This window comes from Ovis aries, chromosome 8, assembly GCF_016772045.2.
Source record: "Ovis aries strain OAR_USU_Benz2616 breed Rambouillet chromosome 8, ARS-UI_Ramb_v3.0, whole genome shotgun sequence".
NCBI classification, from domain to species: domain Eukaryota; kingdom Metazoa; phylum Chordata; class Mammalia; order Artiodactyla; family Bovidae; genus Ovis; species Ovis aries.
Genome location: NC_056061.1, coordinates 79,524,880 through 79,552,445, shown reverse-complemented (window position 1 = coordinate 79,552,445; position 27,566 = coordinate 79,524,880). Strand labels below are relative to the sequence as shown.

General features: G+C 42.8%; 1 protein-coding gene across 4 annotated transcripts in view; it reads right to left on the bottom strand.

Annotated features, from left to right (window-relative positions):
• Positions 1–27,566, bottom strand: part of TIAM2 (TIAM Rac1 associated GEF 2) — a 240,326-nt gene that overhangs the window by 60,276 nt on the left and 152,484 nt on the right. For all 4 annotated transcript variants that reach the window (XM_060419854.1, XM_015097499.3, XM_042253662.2 and 1 more), the window contains 6 exons: positions 24,342–24,413; positions 15,405–15,566; positions 13,879–13,983; positions 13,598–13,676; positions 10,844–10,936; positions 10,018–10,281 (listed from right to left, as the gene is read on the bottom strand). In XM_060419854.1, coding sequence (XP_060275837.1) covers positions 10,018–10,281; positions 10,844–10,936; positions 13,598–13,676; positions 13,879–13,983; positions 15,405–15,566; positions 24,342–24,413 — 775 coding nt within the window. The remainder of the gene's footprint in view (positions 1–10,017; positions 10,282–10,843; positions 10,937–13,597; positions 13,677–13,878; positions 13,984–15,404; positions 15,567–24,341; positions 24,414–27,566) is intronic.

Genomic DNA, 27,566 nt, shown 5'->3' with positions numbered 1-27,566 from the left:
ACCGTGACCTTGTCCAAGCTACCAGCAACTTAATGCGTCTCTGTGCCTTGACTTACCCAGCTGTGAAAATAAAACGCTAATAACACATCTCTGCTACATAGGGTGATGTAAGGGGTAATTAGTGCTCTTAAGGTTCTTGGTGATCTTTATATTTGAGACAGCCTGCTATTATGACGAAGCCTTAACAAACACCTTCTCTCCAGCAGTCAAGACCTGATTCTATTTAAAGACGTAATTTAATGAGATTTGTTGCAAAACCAAATGGAATGCTTGATCCATTACTTTGCTTTTTTCGCTTCATAAGCTTGTGTGATAAATGCACATTCCTATAACTGTTTAGCTTGGTGCTTTAATCATATTAAATAACTGAATTTTTGAAAACAAAAAAATGCTAAACTGTCTCATCCAATCCTTCACTTTTAAAGGCATTAGAAGATGAGGAGTTAGAATAATGCCCAAGGCCAAGCATGAGGGCTGGAGCTGCCCACCCCATGGGGACTGTGGTTATTTTTTGTCTCTCTGCCATTTAACATAATGCTTGGCACATAAACACAATGCATCATCTTAGTGTTCTGAAGGTCAGGAAACTAAACTTGGCCACAGCAGGGCTGTATTCCACCGGGAGGTGTAAGGGGAGAGTCTGTTTCCAGGCCTTTTCCAGCTTCCAGAAGCCTCCTGCATTCCTTGGCTCACAAGCTCGCATCACTTCAACCTCTGCTGATGTCCTCATATCTCTACTTCTGACTCTCCACCTGCTCGGTTACAAAGACCCTGTGATGACTTCAGACCCATCCAGAGAATCCAGGATAATCCCCCCATCTCCAGACCCTTAATTGAATCACACCTCTGAAGTCCCTTTTGCCAGGTAAACTCCTTTTGCCATATTCCCAGGATCTGGAGGTAGACATTTCAAAGTGAAGTGAAGTCGCTCAGTCGTGTCCGACTCTTTGTGACCCCATGGACTGTAGCCTATCAGCTCCTCTGTCCATGGGATTTTCCAGGCAAGAGTGCTGGAGTGGATTGCCATTTCCTTCTCAGGGGACTTTCCCGACCCAGGAATCGAACCCGGGTCTCCCGCATTGCGGGCAGATGCTTTACCGTGGGAGCCACCCAAGGGGGCCTATTATTCTGTCTATCCCAACAAGTATGAAGATACTGCAGCAAAAACCAAGAAGAAAAACACCCCACCATGTCCCCCAACATTTAAGAGTCTCCAGGCCAGGATGAGAAAGACATAAGGGACAGTGATTACCTTTGGGAGAGAAACTGGGTGCCCAAGGACAGAGTGGGAGAAATTTCTCTTTTGCTTGTTTAACTAACAGCTACATGGCCGTGACTATGTAGGCACAGTCAACATGACACGGCCAGGCACGGTCTCGCTGTTTCCAGCTATTAGTTCATCAAGCCCATAGACTAGTCTATTTCACCATTGTTAAAAACTCAGCACAGATAGCGGAAGTGACTTGCACAACCAAATCCATACAGTTAATAAATGGGTAAGCCTGGAGTAAAGGCCTGAGCCCAGGTTGTCTGTATACTTGCTCTTAACTACCATTTCTATACAGCTTAGAGGGACTTAGCTATCTCAGTTTAACTTTTTATCCTGCTGGAATTTCGTAGCATGCCCATATATATATTAAAGATCTGAAAAGCTAAAGATATATAGCCACGACAGAGCTGTCTCTAGAAGTGAGAGCTGAAAACGAGATGTCCGTACTTGGTTCTTCCTGAGTCCCATTCCTTCATAGCGAAGAATTAAGTCAGGAACATAATTCATTCGCAAAGAAGGGGAACAAAACTGGAAATGCAGACAAACATCATTTGGCAATCAGTACTTGTAACATCCACAGGGTCAGACCTTTCTTCCCCTCGTGTGTAACCAGCTATATGTTTCCTCTTTCGGATAATAGCTAACAGCTTCACAGAACTACTACCTCACAGAGATCTGGCTCACTCTACGGGCACAGGTGACTGCATTTGATCCAGTCATTCCAACGTCTCAAATGGCTATTTTAAAAGTGATGTATCTAACAGAAATTACATGTCCTGTTCTTTAGAGAAATTCTGTAGATTTTAACCTGAAAAATGAATTTGCATGTCATGTTAGGAGAGAGAAAACAGGACTGGTTCTACTCAAAATGCTGGCAAATTTAATTTACCAGCTTCTCCCTCAGCTCCAACATTGTCTCATCCTCACGGCTACAGGCACCTCCTCACCCCCAGCTGTCCTGATGCCAGGCTAGTCAAGCCTCTAAAGGGGATCTGCGAGGACCACACCATTAGTGGACATGGCTTTACAGTCCTGAGGAGTACTTTGTTTTTATAGGCACCAACAGTAATTCACTTGTTCTTTCTTTCCCCCAAAAACATTTATTTGAGTCTTTATTTTACAAGGGACTTCTGATCATTAAAAACAATACTGCGTGAGCCAAAGGAATGAAGCTCTAAGAGTGAAACAATAAAGCCAATATGGAGAAGGTAAGAGTATCTGCCTCCTGAGAAATCTGTGTGCAGGTCAGGAAGCAGCAGCTAGAACTGGGCATGGAGCAACAGACTGGTTCCAAATAGGAAAAGGAGTACGTCAAGCCTGTGTATTGTCACCCTGCTTATTTTAACTTATATGCAGAGTACATCATGAGAAACGCTGGACTGGAAGAAACACAAGCTGGAATCAAGATTGCTGGGAGAAATATCAATAACCTCAGATATGCAGATGACACCACCCTTATGGCAGAAAGGGAAGAGGAACTAAAAAGCCTCCTGATGAAAGTGAAAGTGGAGAGTGAAAAAGTTGGCTTAAAACTCAACATTCAGAAAACAAAGATCATGGCATCTGGCCCCATCACTTCATGGAAAATAGACGGGAAACAGTGGAAACAGTGTCAGACTTTATTTTGGGGGGCTCCAAAATCACTGCAGCCATGAAATTAAAAGACGCTTACTCCTTGGAAGAAAAGTTATGCGCAACCTGGATAGCATATTCAAAAGCGGAGACATTACTTTGCCGACTAAGGTCCATCTAGTCAAGGCTATGGTTTTTCCAGTGGTCATGTATGGATGTCAGAGTTAGACTGTGAAGAAAGCTGAGTAACAAAGAATTGATGCTTTTGAACTGTGGTGTTGGAGAAGACTCTTGCAAGTCCCTTGGACTGCAAGGAGATCCAACCAGTCCATTCTGAAGGGGATCAGCCCTGGGATTTCTTTGGAAGGAATGATGCTAAAGCTGAAACTCCAGTACTTTGGCCACCTCGTGCAAACAGTTGACTCATTGGAAAAGACTCTGATGCTGGGAGAGATTGGGGGCAGGAGGAGAAGGGCATGACAGAGGATGAGATGGCTGGATGGATGACTCGATGGACGTTGAGTCTGAGTGAACTCCGGGAGTTGGTGATGGACAGGGAGGCCTGGCATGCTGTGATTCACGGGGTCGCAAAGAGTCGGACACGACTGAGCGACTGAACTGAGCTGAAGAGTATCTACTCTGGAAGGATTTCAAGCCACACTTTGGTGCTCTGTAAGTGACCAGACAAATGCTCTGTATTTTCTATAAGGCAGGGAAAAGTAAGGCCAATACTTGCTCCTTTCTCCACTTACTTGCCATGATATATTTGTTATAAATTCCAGGAATTCGGGATTCTATACAATCTGATCCCAACAGATTTTACAATGTCATTTCCCGTTCGCACAGAGCCCGTGGCCTCTGCTCTGGGCCTGTGTCCCAGGCCACAAACTCTATGGAATGCCCTCCCAGCTCCCACCACATACCTCCCGGCCCACAAAATGTCCATCTGGCCCATCTGAGTTTGGCACTCAGACCAAACACTCACCTTCCTCCAGTCCTCACACCTCTCTCTTTGGACTCCCTTGCTCAAAATTAACAGAAGATCAGTGTTTGGAATTCTCCCTCTGAACTGGACCTCTAAGTCTCTTCATTGAAAAGCCTTTTTTTTTTTTTAACGTGAACTATTATCTACAAGTGTTTTACTTTTCCTACTCAACTATAAGCTCCTTGAGGGTAGAAAATAATGTGTGACTCATTGTTATAAACCTGCAATGTTTCATGTAATTGTTTATTTGTTAAGTAAACAAGTGAATAAATGAATAAATGAATGAATACGGGAAAAGGAAAACAAATTCCCCAACAACACTAGGTTTTACAAGGAGATTAGCACCCAAGGACCCTAGTTACTGCTATCAGAAACCTACAATGCTCACTCCTGCTAATGAAACTGAAAACTGTCTTCAGCACCATTGGAACAAACTATGAACTCGGAGACCAAAGTTCTCTGTGTCCTGGTAAAATCAGTACTTCCCACTCAGATTTAAAAAAAATTTTTTTACACGCACTCACCATCTTTAGAAACTTGAGTATGTTTTGACATCTGGGGATCTGGGGTGTTAGCCAGACAGACTTGGTAATAGTATTTTCACACACAAACAGGGCATTTTCTGAGCTCAACGTTATTAGTCATCCTAAACCAGTCTATGGAAGCCGAAATGTCCTCACTCTCATAAACAGGAAATAAGTGGGTCTGCCACATCAGAGCTGGCTCTATAATTCTTCCCTTGGTAGAAAGCTGTATAACGGATACATACATTCCCAGGGGCAATTCATTCCAAAGAGCAAATTTGCATCTAAGTGGCTTCTGGTAGCTTGACAGTCTACACTACTTATATAGCAATTTAAAAAGGGACTGATTCAAAGTGGGGTGGGGAATTAAAAAAAGAGCCTCAGGCTGCAATTACCTTCATCATCCTGTGAGAAGCCTTGGCTGGGTTGACATTATCTACATGGAAGCAGGAACATAGGTCTTTCTATTTTGTTTCCTGTTAAACATACCCCAACCCTAAAGAGGCCAAATGAATAGCTGTTTATAGAGGGAGTCTACACGAACGCCACATCAAGTTCAATGTTTACATAAAGACTTTATTCAGGAAGTCTCTGCCCAATGAGACACTCTTAAAAGCTATTGAAATGTTTCAAAAGATGGCATACACTGGAAAAGGGACTTTTCAATATAAATCAAAAACAGCAATAACAGGAAGCCAGTATCAACACGGCTGGCCACTTCAATGGTGGCCTTGTTGGCTCAAAAATAACAGTGACTTATCTGGGGAATTCCAGCGGTAAAACTAATTCTCTGTATAAGAAGTCTTTCCAGATGATATTACTGCTCAAGTCAAACACAGCCTCTAGACATTTCTTCTCTCTCTCTCTCCCCCTCTACTGTGGATAACTAGAACAAAAATTCAAACCCTTACAGGCAGGAATCAAACAATCATTCAACCCTAAGGATACAAAGGAACTTAATACTGAGCACCCAACACTTCTCGGGGTATCCCTGCCCGTTCCACTCTTCACAGCATCATGAGAATATCACAGCAAAGCCAGTGACTGATGGAGGTTCTCTAGTTCTCAGTGTATCAATCCACTGATTGGGGACTGTCTCCCATGGGTGGGCTGAGACCCAATAACGGGAACTAACAAGCCAGTCTGCTGCCTCCTGAGTGCGCTGAGGACCAGCTCGGGGCTGGGGGCATGGGATCCCTAAATGAGAGAATACCAATACACAGGTACAAGTGCAGTCATTTGTTGGGAACTTCATATACATTTATTTCATTTAATCCTCAAGACCTGGGCACAGAAAGGTTCAGGAAAGGAGGGGCTCATACTGCTGGGGAGCAGACCACCTCCTTCAGGGCACTGGCCTTGGCAGTGTAAGCAAGCCCTGGTCCACGATGAAGCTGGCATTACCCCAGACTGCCTGAAGGGGGCTCTCTGGCCACAGGACCCAGGAATTTGAATTTCCACAAGGCCTTCAAGTGAGTCTTAAACACTGTGAAGTCTGAGAACCACTTCCCTAAACACTATACACATCATGAATCTCAAGAAGGCCACCAGGATGCTTCTTTTCTAGAAAAGCATGAAACCTGAACAGAAACTCTACTATTTCCCAAGTTTCATGGGACAGTCTCATGTATATATGCGTGCTAAGTCACTTCAGTCGTGTCCGACCTTTGCAACCCTATGGACCGTAGCCCACCAGGCTCTTCTGTCCATGGGATTCTCCAGGCAAGAATACTGGACTGGGTTGCCATGCCCTCCTCCAAGGAAATATTCCCAGCCCAGGGATCAAACCCATGTTTTGTATGTGTCCTGCATTGCCAGGCAGGTTCTTTACCACTAGTGCCATTTGGGAAGCCTATATATATATATGTAAAGAAGGTTTTTTATTTTTTTCCCCAACTTAAACCCAATCAAGAGACTAAAGCTAAATTTAGTACATAGATTCTGGATACCTGAATCCCACCACAAGTAGACAGGAAGTTCTGAACTCATGTTGCTTACTCCAGGGCCTCCCATATTTTAAGTATGCAGAAAGTTTCAGTGAATATTCAGCCCAGACAGTTAAAATATACCCAGAACAGTTGCTTAGGGAGTCTTCTTCCTCCACTTTCTGATGTTCTTTCAGTTTCCATTAACAAAAACAAAGGCAGGTCTTCCCTTCCAGAGAACCCGTGTGTGGTTTTTATTAACAAGCTAAAGACTGGTTTCTTGGGGAAACAAAACAGTTTCCTTTGAGTGCCAGGCTGCCTCTGGCAATGCTGGGAGCAAGTGAAATTTAGGGAAAGGCAGACTCTGAAATGTCCACTCTTCAGTAACACTCAAAGTTGTATGAAAAATTGCTTTTCAAATCATTTAAATTACTTTATGTGTGTAATTTAAAAACTTAAGCATAAAAAGTGGGACTACTGTTTCCTAATTCATCACCAAGGCAAGTCAAGGTAACCTGTAACAAGACAGCGAGCTCACGGGGGGAAGGGGATGGGAGACCCCCATGTTCAGGCTTCCTGCCCCCAAGGAGCCAGGCTGGAGGTGCAGAGACTCAGACTGGCTCAAGCTCACGGCAGCCGCCTGGGCTGAGATAAGCCTCATCCTCCAGATGAGGAACCCAGGTTTGGAGTCCTCATTTGAGCTCCCCCAGACACAGAGCCCAAGCCAAGTTGTGGGTACAGAAGTTTATCTAGAAGGTGATCCCAGGAAGCCCAAGCGAGAGACAGCGGCCAGCGAGAGGCAGAAAGCGTGTGAAAGATGTGAGATGGGAAACAGACTGCCCTTGTATCTGGAAGAATTGTGGGGTGCACCCCAGAACCGTCTCAGCAGGGGACAGGGAGGCTAGGGTGTCATCCACTGACGTCCACCCCTCCCTGGCTGAGAGCTGCCCCCAAGGTCACACAACCGGTAAAGGGCAGGCCCAAACTCAAGCCCAGATAGGGTGGGACACGAAGCCTGAGTACCTGTCACCTGGCCACTCAGCCCACCCCCACCCCCATCACCCCCACTCCACCCCCATCATCACCCCAACTCCGATCACCATACCACCCCCACCTTACACTTCCACAAACACTTCTCATGTCAGGCTCAGCTAACAGGTTCCCTCTTTTTTCCTCCCTCCCCTCGCTTAATTTCTTCTCCCCCAACCTTCAAAACAGACAGGCTTCCCTTGGAGACATTCACTCACAGACATTTAACTTCCTTCACAGGCTACACAGCTACTTCAAAAAAGACAGTAAACCAAGGGGGAAGGGCGGTGGAGGAGGGATGGATTGGGAATTTGGGATTAGCAGATGCCCCAACTACCATACATAGGATGGATAATCAACAAATAGCTCAGAGAGCTATACTCAGCATCCTGTGATAAACCATAAAGGAAAAGAACATAAAAAAGAAGGTATATATGTATATAACTCAGTCACTTTGCTGTACTCCTGAGACCAACACAGTATTGTAAATCCACTATAATTCAATTTTAAAAATCACAAATTGATTGGGGGGGGTGAGTAAATAAATTCCACATTTGCCAAGCCTTTGGGAACGCAGTCCCTCGTGGCTGTTTTGTTTCCAACACAAGCACATTACTGTGGACCAGTGGAGGGGACAGACAGCGATCCTGGGGAGAAGCCGTCTCAGCCCCACAGAGCACAGTCTCACCAGGAAACCAGGGTGGTGATAAGCCATCCAAGGAAGGATAAGAAGAGATATACACTACAGCGGGGGCACCTGTGGCAAGACCAGAGTGGAAAAGCACTGCCATATCTGGACACCCATTGGAAGGACTGATGCTGATGCAGAAGCTTCAGTACTTTGGTACCTGATGTGAAAAGCCGACTCATCGGAAAAGACCCTGACGCTAGGAAAGATGAGGGCAGGAGAAGCAGAGGGTCACAGAGGACGAGACGGTTGGATGGCATCACCGACTCAATGGACATGAGTCTGAGTAAACTCTGGGAGATGGTGAAGGACAGGGAAGCCTGGCGTGCTGCAGTCCATGGGGCTGCAAAGAGTTGGACATGACTGAGCAACTGAACAACAGTCTGAGCTAAGGCACCTGCACACAGACATGGGTGTCCTCAGTTATAAAGCTGTAGCCTGTAAGAATGGGTCGCTAGGACAGGTACTTAACGATCACCTAACATATCCAAGCCCTCTTCTTATGCTGTATCCTTGCACCAAAAGAAAAAAAAAAAAAGGAAAAAAAAACAAGATTAACTGACCTGCTTGATTTTCAACTGCTAGGGGAGGGGAGAAAAAGGAGTCAAATTTGACCTCTTTTGCTGCTTTCTGTAGAAATTCATCCCTGCAAGTACCAAAAGTATTATAGACTCTGCAGTGATTTCTTATTATGGTAAAATACATAGAGATATAACAGGCAGTGAATGTATCCCTCAAGAATAATGAATCCAATGAATGGACACACAATGTCTTGTGTGGAACACTCAGGCCTGTAAAGCAGCCCAGGGTGACTAGAATCGCATCCCTGATATAACCAGGTAATTAATTAGTTCCGTCATATTTTTGGTTTTATAACACTGAATTTTATATGCCAATAGTCAATGTAATGGCATTTTAAATTGGAGGGAAATCTCTAGAGAGGAGGAAAAAGCAGTATATACCTTATTGAATCACAAATCTTACCATCTGATGTTTTAATACCAAAATGACCTAATAAACCTGCTTTATAATTAAATCGATCTTAACAACTTCTGTGTTCTTTTATTCATTTTTGGTGATCATGCAGAGATTTCCATTAGAAATCTGTTATGATTGTAATTAAGAATAAAAGTGACTCCATGTGCTTGTCATGCTCAGTTGCCTGTGGGGGCTTGGCCGGCTCCCTCCCAGGTACAGAAGGGACCACGGGTTTTCAGTGTGAGCTGGAGTCTCTCATTTACCAGACTATAAAAATACGAAAAGACTCTGATGCTGGGAGGGATTGGGGGCAGGAGGAGAAAGGGATGACAGAGGATGAGATGGCTGGATGGCATCACTGACTCGATGGATGTGAGTCTGAGTGAACTCCAGGAGTTGGTGATGGACAGGGAGGCCTGGTGTGCTGCGATTCATGGGGTCACAAAGAGTCGGACACGACTGAGCGACTGAACTGAACTGAAAAATACGAAATGTGCACCAATAATAGGCCCAGGAAGTCAAACCTTCAAATGACTGCCTCAAATGGAAATCTCACCTTTAAAAAAATAAACTGGCATACAATTTTTCATTTTCAGGCCCTCCTTTATAAAATTTTAAAATTCATGACCCACGTGAAAAATTTGCCATTTATTGAAAAAGTAGTATTCAACCACACAGGTAAAGATCTGAATTGCATCAATTGTTCTTAAAACCCAATAAATGACTGCAAAATGCTTTTGCCTCCCTGAATAACCAAGTAATTATAACACTAAATATCATGGGTGATTTTTTAAGACTATAATTTTAAGGAATATTACTTTGTGCAAAAACAATTATTTTCTATTTTCACTAAAAGTGTTATAATTACTAAAACGCATGGAATTCTGTATCAAATCAGTTTGCTTGGCATCTGTGTTCTTCCCCTAAGAAATGAGAAAATATTCTTTGAACAGAGCTAAATAATCTCAGTTTGCAAGCAAACACAGCCTAAAAATATTATCTGGTGATACCAGCAGCAAAGAAAGGTAGAAATAACAGAACCTTACCATTTGCCGTATCCTTCTTAAAGTGATCCAGGAATTCCTCCAGAAGTTGGGACTGGTTAGGAGGGGGCAGCAGACCCTTCTGGTCCCTGGAGAACAGGTCACTGTCTGACCAGGAAGAACACAGAGTCGCTTTTGTGTCCGGTGGTCTGGCAATCAGAGTGAGCCCGACACTTTTCTCAGAAAACAGAGCCTCCATCTGCTTGAGGTCAAGATCAGACACAGCTTCCCCATTTAAGGTCATGATTTCATTGCCCTTTCTCAGCCCTGAGAAGGAGGAAGGGGACAAGAAGAAGAAGAGAGAGAGATGACCGAGAGGAATATTTTAAGATGAAAGACGATTGCAAATTCAACCCGCTTAGTGTTCTCAAGGGCTCTTCTGTTGCTACCTTCAACGATAGCACCAAACCCTGTAGTAATCAGATTCCACTGATAACAAATTTCAGCTCTCTCAAGAGTAGCATTAGAAGAAATAGTTTAAGAGTCACTCAAATTAATTAGTCCTCTAAGTGATGTTCAACACGCTGGAAATAACCTTTGGTGTGTCTGTCTGCCTGGCTGGCTCTCACCGTCTCTTTCTCCATCTACCTGAACATATGCACAGGTACTCTGTGTATATATATTGTCTCTCAAAACCATACACGCACAGTCTCTCACTATATACCCATATACGTGTGTGTGTGTGCATGCATACACCTTTGCATTCAAAATTACTTTCTTTAAAATTCTAGGAGAAACTGCTTTCTGACAAGATCATGAGCAAATTTCACTAGCCAGACTGCACTGCACAGAATTAAGAGAGAAGAGAGATATCGCCTGCCACACGGACCTTCCCCATACGCCAGGCCTTCAGGGAGGACATCACTTATAAAGATGCGGCTGAGATGCTGGTGTTCATCCACCTGCGCAGTCACTGCAAACCCTAGGAAGAGAAATAAAAGGAGAAAACAAGTCTAAGTTCCTGACACTAAGTATTTCCATCTTAATGGAAGTACTTGACCATCTACGTATTTCCGACATTATACATAATTAGGGTGTGTAGAAAGTCTAAATGACAGCTGTTTTGAAAGCACAGATATCTAGGAGGGGAAGAAAAGGGGGAGAGTCTATCAGATCTAAAGGTTTAGGACATTCCGCTACATGAAAAAGTCAGCCCCAATAGACAAAGGACTACATGATTCCACTTCTATGAGGTACTAGAGCAGTCAGATTTAAAGAGACAGAAAATAAAAGGCTGGTTGCCAGAGGCTGTGGAAGAGAAGAGAATGGGAAGTTACTGTTTTACAAGAGTACCGGTTTTGCAAGATAAAGACATTTCTGGAACTAGGTGGTGTTAATGGTTGCACAACAGTATGAATGTATTTAATGGCGCTGAGTTGTCATTTTAACCTGTCTTAACAATTGCTATGAAGGGAAATTATGATATGTGGTGGTGTCTTTCAGTCACTAAGTCATGTCCAACTCTGCAGCTCCATGGACTCCAGCATGCCAGGCTTCCCTGTCCTTCACCATCTGCCAGAGTTTGCTCAGACTCAGTGATGCCATCCAACCATCTCCTCCTCTGTCACGCCTTCTCCTCCTGCCTTCAATCTTTCCCAGCGTCAGGGTCTTCTGCAATGAGTAGACTCTCTGCATCAAGTGGCCAAAGTATTGGAGCTTCAGCATCAGTACTTTCAATGAATATTCAGGACTGACTTCCTTTAGGATTGACTGGTTTGATCTCCTTGCAATCAAAAGAACTCTCAACAGTCTTCTCCAGCACCATGGATAGAAAGCATCAACTCTTCGGTGCTCAGCCTTCTTTAGGGTCCAACTCTCACATCTATACATGACTACTGGAAAAACCATAGCTTTGACTAGATGGACCTTTGTCAATGAAGTGATGTCTCTGCTTTTTAATATGCTGTATAGGTTTGTCATACCTTTTCTTCCAAGGAGCAAGCGTCTTTTAATTTCATGTCTGCAGTCCCCATCTGCAGTGATTCTGGAGCTCCCCAAAACGAAGTCTGTCACAGTTTCCATTGTTTCCTCATTTGCCATGAAGTGAATGAGTAGCCAGCCATTCCCTTTCCCCTGGGGATCTTCCCAACCTAGGGATCAAACCTGGGTCTCCCGCATTGCAGGCAGATTGTTTATCACGTGAGCCACCAGGGAAGCCCTATATTGTGTGCATTTTGCCACAATTTAATTTTTTTAATTGAGATTAAAAAGTCTTATTAAAATAAATTAAGTTCACTTCCATATAATATTTGTTAAGAAACAGCTCTGTATGGGGCTAGGCATTTTGAGCAGGTGGAAAAATACTTGAATGGATACTGCTTGCCCTAAATAGGACTACCTGGGACACCCAGGTGAGATGGCCCTTCTCTGAATGTGCCTCCCTCCATCCTCCAAAAGTGCCCTCATCTGTGATTCCATGGTAGGAATACACATTTTCATGTCTTGGTCCCATAATCCTGGGAGGTCTCTGACAGTAGGAAGAAAGGCATGTCACTTATTTCTTCTGTGTCTCACGCAGAGCCTGGGAGAGCATGGTCACCAAAGGGTATTTTTTCATATCTCCCATCAGTCATTCAAATGCAAAGAAGATTGAGCAAAGGAGACCTTGGCGAGCAGACCGAGACCAACAGAAACAGACAAAATGCTCAGAGGCCTTGAGAGGAAAACCAACATAACATCTGGGGCCAGAAACAAGGAACATCATTTTACCAAAAAACCCCAACAAATGATAAAAAGGAAAATTTTAACATATTACAATCAGGCTGTGTCATTTTAAGGAAATAATTATATCAACATATCTAACAAGAAATAGTCTTTCTATGGAGATATCTACTGATCATTAACTGGCAGGCTACAGTCCATGGGATGGATCACAAGAGTCAGATATGACTTCAGGACTAAACCACAAGCACCACCATCTAATTATCAGGTTTCTCTGGAACAAGACAAAGCAAGAGACAGGAAGGAACTTTAAGATATGAGTACAGTTTATAAAGAGCCAAGTTTAAACCCAGATAAACAGAAATGCAAGAACTGAATATTATGAAGTGATTTGGATAATACTGACCCTTAATTATTAAACTGAAGGTAAAGCAATGGGTAAGGTTTCTTCAAGGAAGTGAGACTTTTAGTCAGTCCTTGAAGGACAAGTTGGATTTATACACTTAGAAAGAAGGGAATAAGGGAGGGGAAACGAGGGGGGCAGTTCTGGCAGGTGAAGTGCTAAGAGCAAAGACCCGGAGACGAAAGAACTGTTACATGAATCATACGTTAATCAGCTAAGAACTGTGCCCAGCACACAATAACTTCATTGTGTTGTTATTATCACCATCACTTCAAATTTCCCTTCAGTTTTTACATTCATTCCTCTTAAGTGTTCTGGCATTTCCCCCCAATAATAATACATATCTTTTTAGTCTGCTAATATAAATTAACAGGAATGAGGGAAGAGAAAGGAAGCTCAGAATCTCTTGTCATAGTTTCTGAAAATGGGAAGAAAAGAAGATTAGGTCCAAAGATATTGGGGCAAACCAGGCAAGAATGGACCAGATGGTTCTCTGATGAATACGCTCCTCCTCCTTACCGAAGTCAGACACACCCCCGGTCTTTGTCAGCTGCACATCATACACGCTTAGTGGAAAGACTTCTATCTCATCATAAACCTACAAAAGGGAAGACCCACAGAATCAGAGGATCTAAAGTAATAGTATCTTGGAAATTTATTTTGATTGTTTCCAAACTAGACACCAATTTAAACAGAATTTTCTCCCCCGAATGACACTATTTTTTTTTTAAATTAAGGGGCCATGGATGGGTTTCCTTGGCCCATGGATTGGTCCCTTACCAAAGCTGAAGAACACTCACCTGCTCCTGCATATATTCATACGGTGCAGGAATACAGTACTCAACGTTCTCGTCCACTAACTTCCGAAGTTGTAGGCCATAATGGCTGGGTTCCAACTGCCTCATCTAGGGAAAAAAGACAGCTATTCAGATGTTAAATGTTCTTTCTAAATGCACCATTGTTCACTAAAAATGAAAGTGGAAATTTCTTTTAAAAATATCTTCTATAATATGCTGAGTTTAAGTATATACAAGAGCTGAAGTTTCAGTGTGCAAAAAAGAAAAAAGGGAAATTATTTTCAAGAAGGTTTTCTCTAAATGATACCACTTATCACTAAAAGCAAGAGATGTATTTTGAAGCAGTTATGGTGGTTGATATATGATAACAGAATATTCCTCAGCATCAGAACTGCTCTCTTTTAATAGACAGGTAGTACCAAAATTTAAATTGTTTCCTGTTACTAAAGTAATTTGTGAAATGTCAACCATCTCATACTCTGCAGACTTCAGAATTACGAATTTTCTGTTCCAACCATTTTTCACAAGGAAAACATATATATAAATACACACACACACACATATATATACACACATACACCCACACATTCTGTCTCAGACACATTTTCAACAATGAGAAATTATCTCAAGCCTATGTTCTAACTGGATCTAATTCACCCACTACGTCTGACCTCCTCTATCAGAATATTTACCAACTTGATATTATTGTTATCAAATAATATTGTTGACTGCGTGAATAATTACCTGACATAATGGAGCAAAAGAAAATTAAATTTATTAACAGTATAAGCTGCATATAAAAATATCTGGAATCCTAAGGCGTTTAGTCAAAGTGAAAAAGGAGGACTAAAATGAAAGATTATCTAATAAGCATTTGTGGTAAAGAGCTACCAAACTCGACATTTTTTTAACCATTTCGTATGTTTGCATTTTCTCTGAAAACTTAAAAATATTTCAGCTCTACTGCGCCATCTGGTGGTCTGAAAGCATATTATCTGATGCTGCTGAGTCGGTTTCATGGATCTCAGAGGGCTCTCTTGTAAATATTCATAAACTTTCTTTTCAGAAATAAGACCCAGTTTGAAAAATGAATAAAACACCATCTCATAACAATCTCCATGAAGCAACTGTGAATGGTATTGAGTGACTCATTTAATCCAGAGAAACTTGATAAAACTAGCATCAAATCAAACCACTGCAAAGTTTATGCCACTTTCTCACAGAATACCATCTGTAAGTACCTTAAATAACAAAAGAGACTTCATAATTATCCCAGATATAAAGGTATATATACAGAATTTCAGTAAAACAGCTCAAGTTCTTCATGAAGGCACTGGGCTGTGACTCAACTTATTCCTCTAAACCATGGAGAAAGAGAATACTATAATGAATATGTTAATTAACATAACATATTGTTCCTTCCTGTAGAAAGTGAGGTCTTAAACACCACACAAATTAAGCAGGCAAAGGAGGGCAACATTAATGATTATTCCCATTCAGAAGTATATTTCTACAGCAAAATCCACTACCTTGCAGGCCAGAGTCAGAATATCTTCTACTCTGGTTTCCGGCTTGATCATCACAGTCACAGCTTGATGATCCTGAAAGTGAACATCAACTTGGCTCTCCCAAGTGCCGTCTCGGGGACCACCATCCACTGCTGACCCGTATAAGTGTAGCAGGTCATCCACCTGTTTTGGGGTCACAAAAGAAAGAGTGGGCTTGACAAGCAAATGAGGGAAGCCATGGGAAAATGCCCCGTGAATTTAGAGTTAGCACTTTTGCACTCCTCACATCTAGGGCTTCTCATGACCCTCTAGGGCAGACAAGCCTGAAGTTTCCTTGTTTGTTTAACCAACATGCAGCTGATGTCCTTGGGAGGCTGACTGGAGTCAATCAACTCCTCCTCCCATGTTCTAGCCACTTTGCCTCTTAGCCCAAGTTAGCACAATGCAATCAAAGAAGGGCTGCTCAGTATCCACTCTTACTGCTCTAGAATTGTCCAGATGACCAGGAACTCCATGAAGTCTATGTCTAAGCCATGATCCCAGTGAATTTCAGATACATTCTCGGCCATGGCCTCTGACGCCTGCCTGCATACTAACCATGAACTGCACTTAACTTAATCCAAGCATGTTTCTCTTCTTTCTACTTGTTTTTAAAAATTACCAGCAATCCTGGACTAAGTGCTTTTCCATCTTCAGCTAGACACTCGTTCAGAAATCATCCACAAACATACCATGTTTCAGAAGCTTTTCCCAAGGAAGCTTTGTTTCCTAAACTTCACCCTCACAGTAACTCCATGACCTCATGCTAATATGTTCTTCTATGATTTATAAATAAAAATAGTTAACATTAAATATTAAGCAACTCAGTAATGTTCCCTTCTGGTTAGGCTCTCATATTAATTAGTCTGGTGGTAAAGACAAGACTTAAGGATTTGAAATCAGAAGACTGAGGTTCAAGTCACACCACTTAAGCAGTAGGGCAGGAGATTTCCTGTGTTCAACCTCACCTCCTATTTTGTAAACAGGAATGTTATTAATACAACACAACTGCTTAAGTTTACCAATCAATAACACAAAATTTGTGAACAAAAGAGACCATATATATGAAAACACCTCACACACCAGAAAATGTTACATACAGACTCATCATCAATATATCACGTATACCCCACCCATCTTATGTGAGAGTTGTCACTGACAGGTTTTTTACTTTGAATTTCATGCATTTAAAAAACACGCATACACACACACAAGATTCCCCTATGTGCTAAGTCGTTTCAGTCATGTCCGACTCTTCACAACCCCATGGACTACAGCCCACCTGGCTCCTCTGTCCATGGGATTCTCCAGGTAAGATTACTGAAGTGGGTTGCCATGCCCTTCTCCAAGATTCCCCTATACCAATAGGATTAAAATAGAAGAATATGTACAGTATTAAAAAAAAAAAAAAAAACAGGTTTAGGCAAAGGGAAGAATCGATTTTCCTGTGTTGTTTTTTTAAATGTGGTACTCATCTTTGTAGTGACATTTCTGGCTCTGTCATTTCCTGTACCTTTTCCTGGAAAGATGGTCACAGCCCAGAATGCGCATGAACCACACTTGCCAAAGAAAAAGCGAGCGAGACAGAGAGAAGCAGATGACCGGAGCCAAGGACTCAGGCAAGGAGCAAGGACCCCAGTGTCCCCTGCAGGGTCCCATGTCACGTGGGTCCCATTTTCTTCTCAGGTTAAGCCTCAGGCACGTCTGTCCACCTGAGCAGCAATTTCAGCCAGGGGCATCAGCAACAACCAGGCTTAAAGGCACAGGCCCCGCCTCTCAAACAAGGCTTGCTCAGAATCAAACCAAAACCCCGGCAGAGGTCACTGTGGAGTAAGAAACCACAGAGCCAGGACGAGGGAACGTCAGACCATCCTGACTGCTGCTGCAAAGCAATTCAGGGCTGTACTTTCAGAGCAGAGCCGGGAAACCTGACGGAGGATGGACAAGCCCGGGGAGGGACACGGGGAACACAAATCCACAACTACCCTCCCCTTATCCCAGAGAGACCTCACGACTCCTTGCCAGTTCACTCACCACTCACAGCCCCCTGAGGCAGGCGCTGTCCTGACTCTAACAGTGAAAAGATGGGAGCTCAGAAAATTCTAGAAACTTGCCCCCAGCTCCCACAGCGAGCTGCGACTGTCGTACTGTGGGGAATTTGCACCCTGGAACCAGGTGTGAGCCTGGGCTCCCACCACCACTCTAGAAACAGCCTGGCAGTTAGTCACCTCTGGCAAAAGGGACACGGGCCAGCTATCTGACTCCTTTGGTTTACTCCACTAGGCACGCCATGTTCCGGCTCCCCCGACTCCCCACACGAGCACTCTCCTGCCTCCAGACCCCGTCATCTCTGCTGCTTTCTCCTGCTTTACCCTCCCCAGAGCTCCTGTACTGAATTCACACATACCTTTCAACCTTGTTTCAAGTGCTATCCTCTTTCTTCGTAAGTCTCCCCTGCCCCCTCCAACCCCCAACCCCAATTCCACTCAGTTAGATGTGTCTACACTCTGATGTCCCTGCAGTGAAGCCCAGCCCGCTTGATAGTCATTGCAGGGCTATTCTCAGGTCCCCCAGGTGCTGAGATGAATGAATGACAGCAGAGGCGCTGTCTTTCTCATTCTCAGTCTCCTTCCGCCCTTCACACATTATATCTTCAGCTTTTCACAGTGTATATCCTTCCGCCCTTCAGTGTATATCCTTCCGCCCCTCACAGTGTGTCCTTCCGCCGCCTCACACAGTGTGTCCTTCCGCCCCCCGACACAGTGTGTGTCCTTCCGCCCGACACAGTGTGTGTCCTTCCGCCCGACACAGTGTGTGTCCTTCCGCCCGACACAGTGTGTGTCCTTCCGCCCCCGACACAGTGTGTGTCCTTCCGCCCCTCACACAGTGTGTCCCTGCACCCAGAACTCACCTAATCCATGGGTGTTGAACTGGATGCAATGAGAAATTCAGTCACGTATGGGCTTGTAGGCTAAGAGCTGCCCATTTTCATTATCTTATGCAGAATCTATTTCCACAGTGTTAAGTACTTAATCTTCCCTAAAGTTTTAAGAAGAAAAACTAAAAGAGGATTACTATAGAGAAGTTCTAAGCTAGAGATAACTATGCAGGCAAATGAGAAGATGCGATGGACAAAAGAAACATTCATATTGTATTCAATTAAACAAGGTTTTGTGCCTAGTTGTGCTCTGAGGAAACATTTCCTGAGTCTACACTGCTGACCTAAGGTCAACTGAATGATCGAGAAGAGGTCTATCAACAGCAAGGCTAAGGAAGGGTCAGATTCTCTCAAGAGATCCTAGAGTGAAAATTTACGTGTAATTTTTTTTCCTATGCATAACACACACACAGCCTAGAAGTTTAAGCAATTAAAAAAAGGTGAAATATGGCTATTCAAAAGGAGTATCAAGCATGTAGAAGTGATTCATTGATTAGAACCAGAGAAAGAAAAGACTAACTGCTGCTTATACATCTCCTGGGCTGTTGGAAGATTTGCCTACTTGGGGGGAAAAAAAAACACACTGGATTGATCCTTTTAAGGGTCAGTGTTATCCACACTGAAATCACATGCTTCATTATCAGTGAATCAGATAAGATATTCTCTCACCTTCTTTTTCATAAAAGGAATAGAGAATCATGAAAATAAACCCAGCAAGTTGATGTATCTGGAAAACCCTTTTCTCTGCCTATCCTTAAAGATGCTACGTTAATCTTTTAAACCTCCACCCAGAAGTCCTTGGCTGGCTACCCCTGTTCAAGACTATCACATACCCCTTCACCCACTCCATCCCTCCCTCCCTACAAAATTAGCTTCCAGTCGGCTGGTTCAAGGTTTCCAGTCTTGGAGGAGAAAATCAAACCAGCAAAAATACAATAAACAGATAATCTTGGTCAAATCCCAGCCCTCTCAGGGCTGGTTAGCTCATGTCTCTGGGCTTCAATTTCTTCACCTTTACAAGGGGCTGAAGTACACCAGTCCCAGAGAGAAACCAGGAGACTGGCATGAGAAAGGGCATTTGAAGGGACTACATAAACTGTAAAGGGCCATCAGCAATGTAAAAGATCGCTTTTGAAGTTCGGTGTGGATTATGGAATTACGCCATACAGACGGGGAAGCCTGGTGGGCTGCCATCTATGGGGTCACAGAGAGTCGGACACGACTGAAGTGACTTAGCAGTAGCAGCAGCAGGCTTGACCAGTAAATCAAGTCAAGTCAAATCACCGTGGATGGTGACTGCAGCCCTAAAATCAGAAGACTGCTTCTAGACATGAAAGCTATGATAAACCTCGACACTGTGCTGATAAGCAGAGACATTATTCTGCTGAAAAAGGTCAAGGCTATGGACTTCCCAGTGGTCATGTATGGTTGTGAGAGTTGGATGGTAAAGAAGATGGAGCACCAAAGAATTGATGCCTTCGAACTGTGGTGCTGGAGAAGACTCCTGAAAGTCCCTTGGACAGCAAGGAGATCAAACCAGTCAATCTTAAGGGAAATCAACTCTGAACACTCATCGGAAGGACTGATGCTGAAGCTGAAGCTCCAATACTTTGGAGCACCTGATGAGAAGAACTGACTCACTGGAGAAGTCCCTGATGCTGTGAAATATTGAAGGCAGGAGGAGAAGGGGGCGATAGAGGATGAGGCTGGATAGCATCACTGATGCAATGGACATGAACTTGGGCAAACTTTGGGAGATGGTCAGTGACAGAGGCCTGGCAGGCTAGGCTGCAGTCCATGGGGTTGCAAAGAGTCAGACACGACTGAACAAAGGCTTGACCACCGTAATTCAACAGTGGCCACTGTAAAAAACCACATGAGAATCAGCCCTTGCTCCAAAACCCAAGGGAACCGTGGTGACTACTGGTGCCCAGACCACCATGTGTCCTGGTGCTGAGTGGCCATCCACCAAACGGTAACATCATTGAACTGCAGCCACGGCCACTTCCGTTAAGGTGTGCAAATCACTTCCGCCCTCCAGATAGGGCAGCTTCTACAGAAGCATTTCTTATTACCATCACATTAATGGCCTTGAAAGCACATGTCAAATTACTTCTGCTCAGTGTGCCTCAAGGAGAGAAAATTGAAACTCCGTGGGCTCTCACAGCAGATGCTTTTGGATCAAATGGCTCGTAATTACTACTTGGATCTCTGAAGGGAAGTGAGTGGCAAAATCACAATCCAGCCGTCACAAAACGGGCCCACACCACAGTTGCTGATAAAAGGAAGGTCTATTAGCAAGTGAGATGAGGGAAGAACACAAAAGGCGTTCCGTGCTCTTGGCTGTCTTAACAGCAGCAAAATGTCACAGAGGAGGAGGTGTTCATTTCCTTCTTGGGTGGATGCCCAAAATCAGTTGATATGAAAGGGAAACAAAGACCTATCTATGTACCATCCATCTGTGCGCGTCCGACTGTTGTGCAGGGTTCCAGACTAAATGTTCTATTTAAACAGACCAGAGTGATGGTCAAGAGTAACTGGTTTCATTCATAGTTTCCATTAAAAACAAAAGTTAGCATTTTTCCCCCCCAGTTTGGAACGAAGGACTAGTATGACAATATTTCATTCACTCGCTGCCACAGAAAGTTGGGACACCCCAAGCCAATTTTCCAGGGGCAAGAGCCAAGGCCCAGGGCGCCAGGGTATCTGCAATGATGCTTCTGGGGTAGCTCCCTTCCAGAGCCTCAGCGGGGGATTTGTTGTCACTATCTCCATAACAAACACATCCCTTCAAACTCTGACTGAGACGTATTATTACTCACCAAGAAGTACCCTATGAAAAGCTTTCACTTTTTTGGCGGGCCAAAGTGTCCTTTAAAAAAACCACTCAAATAAGACTGGCTGGATTCCAACATTAACAGATTTCAAATTAGGGTGACTCACTGTTGGACTGTTACACGATGCACCGATTAGAATGGAATATTTTTAAATACCCGTGACCCCTCCTCCCTCCCAGCACTCAGGAATGACTGCCTTTCTGTGTTATGCTTATGGACATAACACACCATTTACAAATAGATGGTTTGTGCAAGTTATAAATATTCTCCAAGAAAGATTAGCAGAAAAACAACAAAAAAATGAGTGGAATGAAATATTAATTATTCAACCAGCTACAGGCAGAATCTTAAGTCCCAGAGACATAAAAAAAAAATCAAATACCCTTCATTCTCTCTGCTACTCAATTTAAACCTAGTTATCTGAGTACTACAGGACAGAAATGATGGACACGCCATTAAAATAGCCCTCCATGTCAAAGGAATTTCTTCACTGTTGCTATCCAGAAGCAATGTTTAGTTAAAACAAATAGGGATAAATGTTTAAATATATATGCTTTAAAAAAAATAATAGCAAATGCAATAATACTTTCCTCTCCCTGGTTATAGCACCAATGGGGCTTGTTAATTAAATCACAAGAAGATGATTTGGTCATTTGAACCCAATTTAAATAAGCAATAAGCTTAATTCTGATCATTAATGACTAGCAAAATTTATTTTCAGTGTTCAATGTAAGTTCTGTTAATAGAAAGTGTTTTGATAATACAATTTCTAAACTCTCAAAGTAGGAAATTTAAATTATCACAATGCTGAAAGATATATGACCTTAAAACCATGTGGCTTTTATTGCAGATCAAACAGTTCTTCTCAACCATTAAAGGGCTACATCTAATACAGACAAGTAATAAACAAATTTATTAAGCAATACTATATCCTTAGCAGTGAGTCATAGGTTAAGAATATACACATAATCAAAAGTGAAAGTGAAAGCAGCTCAGTTGTGTCCGACTCTTTGCAATTCTCCAGGACGGAATACTGGAGTAGGTAGCCTTTCCCTTCTCCAGGGGATCTTCCCAACTCAGGAATCAAACCCAGGTCTCCCACATTGCAGGTGGATTCTTTACCAGCTGAGCCACCAGGGAAGCCCAACACATAATCAAGGGTCCTAGTTATAAACTTGTCTGGGAGATATGACATGTATACTTGGTGGGATGACTAACAGTAAAAGATAATAAGAAGCAAATAAATAACAATGATATAATTTTCTGCTGTTGCTGTTTAGTCGCTAAGTCAGGTCCAACTTCTTGCAAACAATTTTTTTAATCAAGTAAAATCTGTCGTAGACTGTGTAATTTGATCCGGATTTTGAAAAAAAAAAAAAAAGCTCTGAGTGTATACAGAAATAATAGGGCAGAGACTGGAAATCATTTACTATGAAAAGTCTACCATTTTGATGGTATGATCTATAAAGAGGAAGGTTTGGATGTGGCTTCCTCAGAGTTCCACTCAGTCAAATCAGGTGGCGCTAGTGGAAAAGAACCCATCTGCCAATGCAGGAGACATAAGAGATTGCAGGTTCGATCCCTGGGTCAGGACGATCCCCCAGAAGAGGGCATGGCAACCCACTCCAGTATTCTTGCCTGGAGAATTCCATGGACAGAGGAGCCTGGCGGGCTACAGTCCATAGGGTCACAAAAAGTCAGACATGACTGACGCGACTTAGCACACACGCGGCAAAAGGAGACCAGCCAGGAGCAGTGCCCGTGACCTGGCCTCCTGGAATAGCCACCCTAGCTCACTTGACCTGCCCTCTGGCAGCCCCTGCACTGTGAGTATGGGAGGTGAGGGCAGGGTTTTGAGCAGAGGTTCTCTACCCCATCTCAGGACACCTTGGGCAGGGCTTAACTATGAGGGGTGGTTCAACAATAACCATGGAACTGAGCCCCTGCTCACTACCCACAGTTGGGTCCACTTCCCATGGAGGCAGAAGAGGGGGCTGTCTATGGCGTATATTTTAAGATCACCAGAAATTTCCTCATTTACCTCCCTCCAGACCCATCACAGGGTCTAAACACTCTGCCATTCCTCAGATCTTTAAAACTATCGCCAATTCACTGAATCACCCCAATTAATTTGTTATGTAATATTGCCTACTTTTGTAAAAGCACATTAAATTGTGTCTAAGCCCTTAAAATCAGGTTGGAACCTCAACAAAGAGTTTAGAGGGTTATTGGACATAAAACCCCAAGATACAATGATTTAGTGAGGAAGAAGATAAGAGAAACAGTAACACAAAAGACAGCTTTAATTGGAAGGTGTGGATTTGAAAAAGACACAAAGAAGAAGCATGAGCTCACTCAGACCACCTTCACCCACCCCAGAATTCCTTCCAGCAATGGTTCTGAGGCTTTGCTTAGTCAGAAACTGTCCTGGGGACTAGATGGAGCCTCTGTGCTCAGCTCTACTGAAGGCACCAAAGGCTGCTGATTAACAGCGTGAAGCACTGTATGTGAAGACCCCTGACAATCTGAGAGTAAAACGCAAGTTTGGATCCACTAAACTCTCTAATGACAGTAAGTACTACCCAAGAAATAGGGATAAATAAATGAAAGTTGCTATTTTGACTTCAGTCTAGCTATATTCATTCGAAGGACTAATGCTGAAGCTGAAACACCAATAGTTTGGCCACCTGATGCAAAGAAATGACTTATCTGAAAAGACCCTGATGCTGGGAAAGACTGAAGGCGGGAGGAGAAGGGGATGACAGAGGATGAGATGGTTGGATGGCCATCACTGACTCAATGGACATGAGTTTGAGTAGGTTCCAGGAGATGGTGACGGACAGGGAAACCTGGCATGTTGCAGTCCATGGGGTTGAAAGAGTTGACATGACTGAGTGACTGACCTGACTGATATCACTTTGAAGATGGAGTTATAATGAGTTTAAGATACCTTCAAAGATAACTGGCATTCTGAAAACACCTTTTACCTACTCAGCACCATTTGAGTTCCAAATTTATTTTCAACAGATTCAGGTAAAGATTATTTGCAATAGGTTCAGGTAAAGATTAAGCATGCCCCCACTTAACTTGGCATTTCTGTCATCCCAGGAAAATAAGACAGCTGCCATCTACAACCACACTTACCTCACTGGAGTTATTGGAGCTTTGAGGTAGCTGAGTTCCGGAAAATCCATGGCTGCCACTGGAATCGAATATCTGATAGACAGCAGGAGAAAAAAAGACTAATGAGGTGTCTCTGCAATATTCGTTTGGCAGTTACTTTCTCAGTATTTAAAAATTTAAGTTCCATAACATTTGACAAGCTCTTCCTATCACAATGTGTACTATTTACGACTCTACTACATCTGAAGTTTTAACTTGAAGTTGCTTTCTTTTCCTTCCCATATGGCTACATATCTTACTTTTCTAGGATATATATTATTCAGGTCATCCTAGATCTTCTTGATGTTGCTTTTAGCAAGAAGTACACATTTCTGAAGATGCACAAATCAGAGTTGGCAAAGCCACCGAAATCAAGTTTATCACTATTTTTTAAATGTGCATAGAAAAAATATTAGGAAGATATAAAGCTAAATATTAAAAGTAGTTGTGTCTGGGAAGAGGAACTGGGAATAATTTCTTTTTCCAATTTTTATCTTCTAGATTTTATAGTAGAATACTAAACATTAAAGAATAGGCCATTTAAACATTTATATGCCTAGTACTAGTAGAACGTGGAGCTACTCCACATTCAAGGTCAGGAGGGGTGGCGGTGAGGAGATACCCCTCGTCCAATGTAAGGAGCAGTGGCTGCACTTTGCTGGAGAAGCCATGAAGAGATACCCCACGTCCAAGGTAAGAGAAACCCAAGTAAGATGGTAGGTGTTGTGAGAGGGCATCAGAGGGCAGACACACTGAAGCCATAATCACAGAAAACTAGTCAATCTGATCACATGGACCACAGCCTTCTCTAACTCAATGAAACTAAGATATGCCGTGTGGGGCCACCCTAGACAAGCGGGTCATGGTGGAGAGGTCTGACAGAATGTGGTCCACTGGAGAAGGGAATGGCAAACCGCTTCAGTATTCTTGCCTTGAGAATCCCATGGACAGTATGAAAAGGCAAAATGATAGGATACTGAAAGAAGAACTCCCCAGGTCGGTAGGTGCCCAACCCAATATACTACTGGAGATCAGTGGAGAAATAACTCCAGAAAGAATGAAGGGATGGAGCCAAAGCAAAAACAATACCCAGCTGTGGATGTGACTGGTGATAGAAGCAAGGTCCGATGCTATAAAGAGCAATATTGCATAGGAACCTGGAATGTTAGGTCAGTGAACCAAGGCAAATTGGAAGTGGTCAAACAGGAGATGGCAAGAGTGAACGTCAACATTCTGGGAATCAGCGAAATAAAATGGACTGGAATGGGTGAATTAAACTCAGATGACCATTATATCTACTACTGTGGGCAGGAATCCCTTAGAAGAAATGGAGTAGCCATCATGGTCAACAAAAGAGTCCAAAATGCAGTACTTGGATGCAATCTCAAAAACAACAGAATGATCTCAGTTCGTTTCCAAGAGAAACCATTCAACATCACAGTAATCCAAGCCTATGTCCCAACCAGTAACACTGAAGCTGAAGTTGAATGGTTCTATGAAGACCTACAAGACCTTCTAGAACTAACACCCAAAAAAGATGTCCTTTTCATTATAGGGGACTGGAATGCAAAAGTAGGAAGTCAAGAAACACATGGGGTAACAGGCAAATTTGGCCTTAGAATACGGAATGAAGCAGGGCAAAGACTAATAGAGTTTTGCCAAGAAAATGCACTGGTCATAGCAAACACCCTCTTCCCACAACACAAGAGAAGACTCTACACATGGACATCAACCACATGGTCAACACCAAAATTAGATTGACTATATTCTTTGCAGCCAAAGATGGAGCAGCTCTATACAGTCAGCAAAAACAAGACTGGGAGCTGACTGTGGCTCAGATCATGAACTCCTTATTATCAAATTCAGACTTAAATTGAAGCAAGTAGGTTTCAATTTCCATGCTTGTGATGGGTCTGTTAAGATTTTCTATTTCTTCCTGGTTCAGTTTTGGAAAGTTGTACTTTTCTAAGAATTTGTCCATTTCTTCCACGTTGTCCATGGGAGAAAATAATAGCAAATGAAGCAACCGACAAACAACTAATCTCAAAAATATACAAGCAACTTATGCAGCTCAATTCCAGAAAAATAAACGACCCAATGAAAAAAAATGGGCCAAAGAACTAAATAGACATTTCTCCAAAGAAGACATACGGATGGCTAACAAACACATGAAAAGATGCTCAACATCACTCATTATTACAGAAATGCAAATCAAGACCACAATGAGGTACCATTTCACACCAGTCAGAACGGCTGTGATCCAAAAGTCTACAAGCAATAAATGCTGGAGAGGGTGTGGAGAAAAGGGAAACCTCTTACATTGTTGGTGGGAATGCAAACTAGTACAGCCACTGTGGAGAACGGTGTAGAGATTCATTAAAAAATTGCAAATAGAATTGCCATATGACCCAGCAATCCCACTGCTGGGCATACACACCGAGGAAACCAGAATTGAAAGAGATACATGTACCCCAATGTTCATTGCAGCACTGTTTATAATAGCCAGGACATGGAAACAACCTATGTTCATCAGCAGATGAATGGATAAGAAAGATGTGGTACATATACACAATGGAGTATTACTCAGCCATTAAAAAGAATACATTTGAATCAGTTCTAATGAGATGGATGAAACTGGAGCTGATTATACAGAGTGAAGTAAGCCAGAAAGAAAAACACAAATACAGTATACTGACACATATATATGGAATTTAGAAAGATGGTCACGATAACCCTGTATGCGAGACAGCAAAAGAGACACAGATGTATAGAACAGACTTTTGGACTCTGAGGGAGAGGGAGAGGGTGGGATGATGTGGGAGAATGGCATTGAAACATGTATACTCTCATGTAAGAAACGAATCGCCAGTCTATGTTCGATACAGGATACAGGATGCTTGGGGCTGGTGCACGGGGATGATCCAGAGAGATGATACAGGGTGGGAGGTGGGAGGGGGGTTCAGAATTGGGAACTCATGTACACCCATGGCGGATTCATGTATGGCAAAACCAATACAGTATTGTAAAGTAAAATAAAGTAAAAATAAAAATTTTAAAAAAAGAAAGTAGGGAAAAACACTAGACCATTCAGGTATGACCTAAATCAAATGATTATGATTATAATTATGATTATACAGTGGAAGTGAGAAATAGATTTAAGGGACTAGATATGATACATAGAGTGCCTGATGAACTATGGAATGAGGT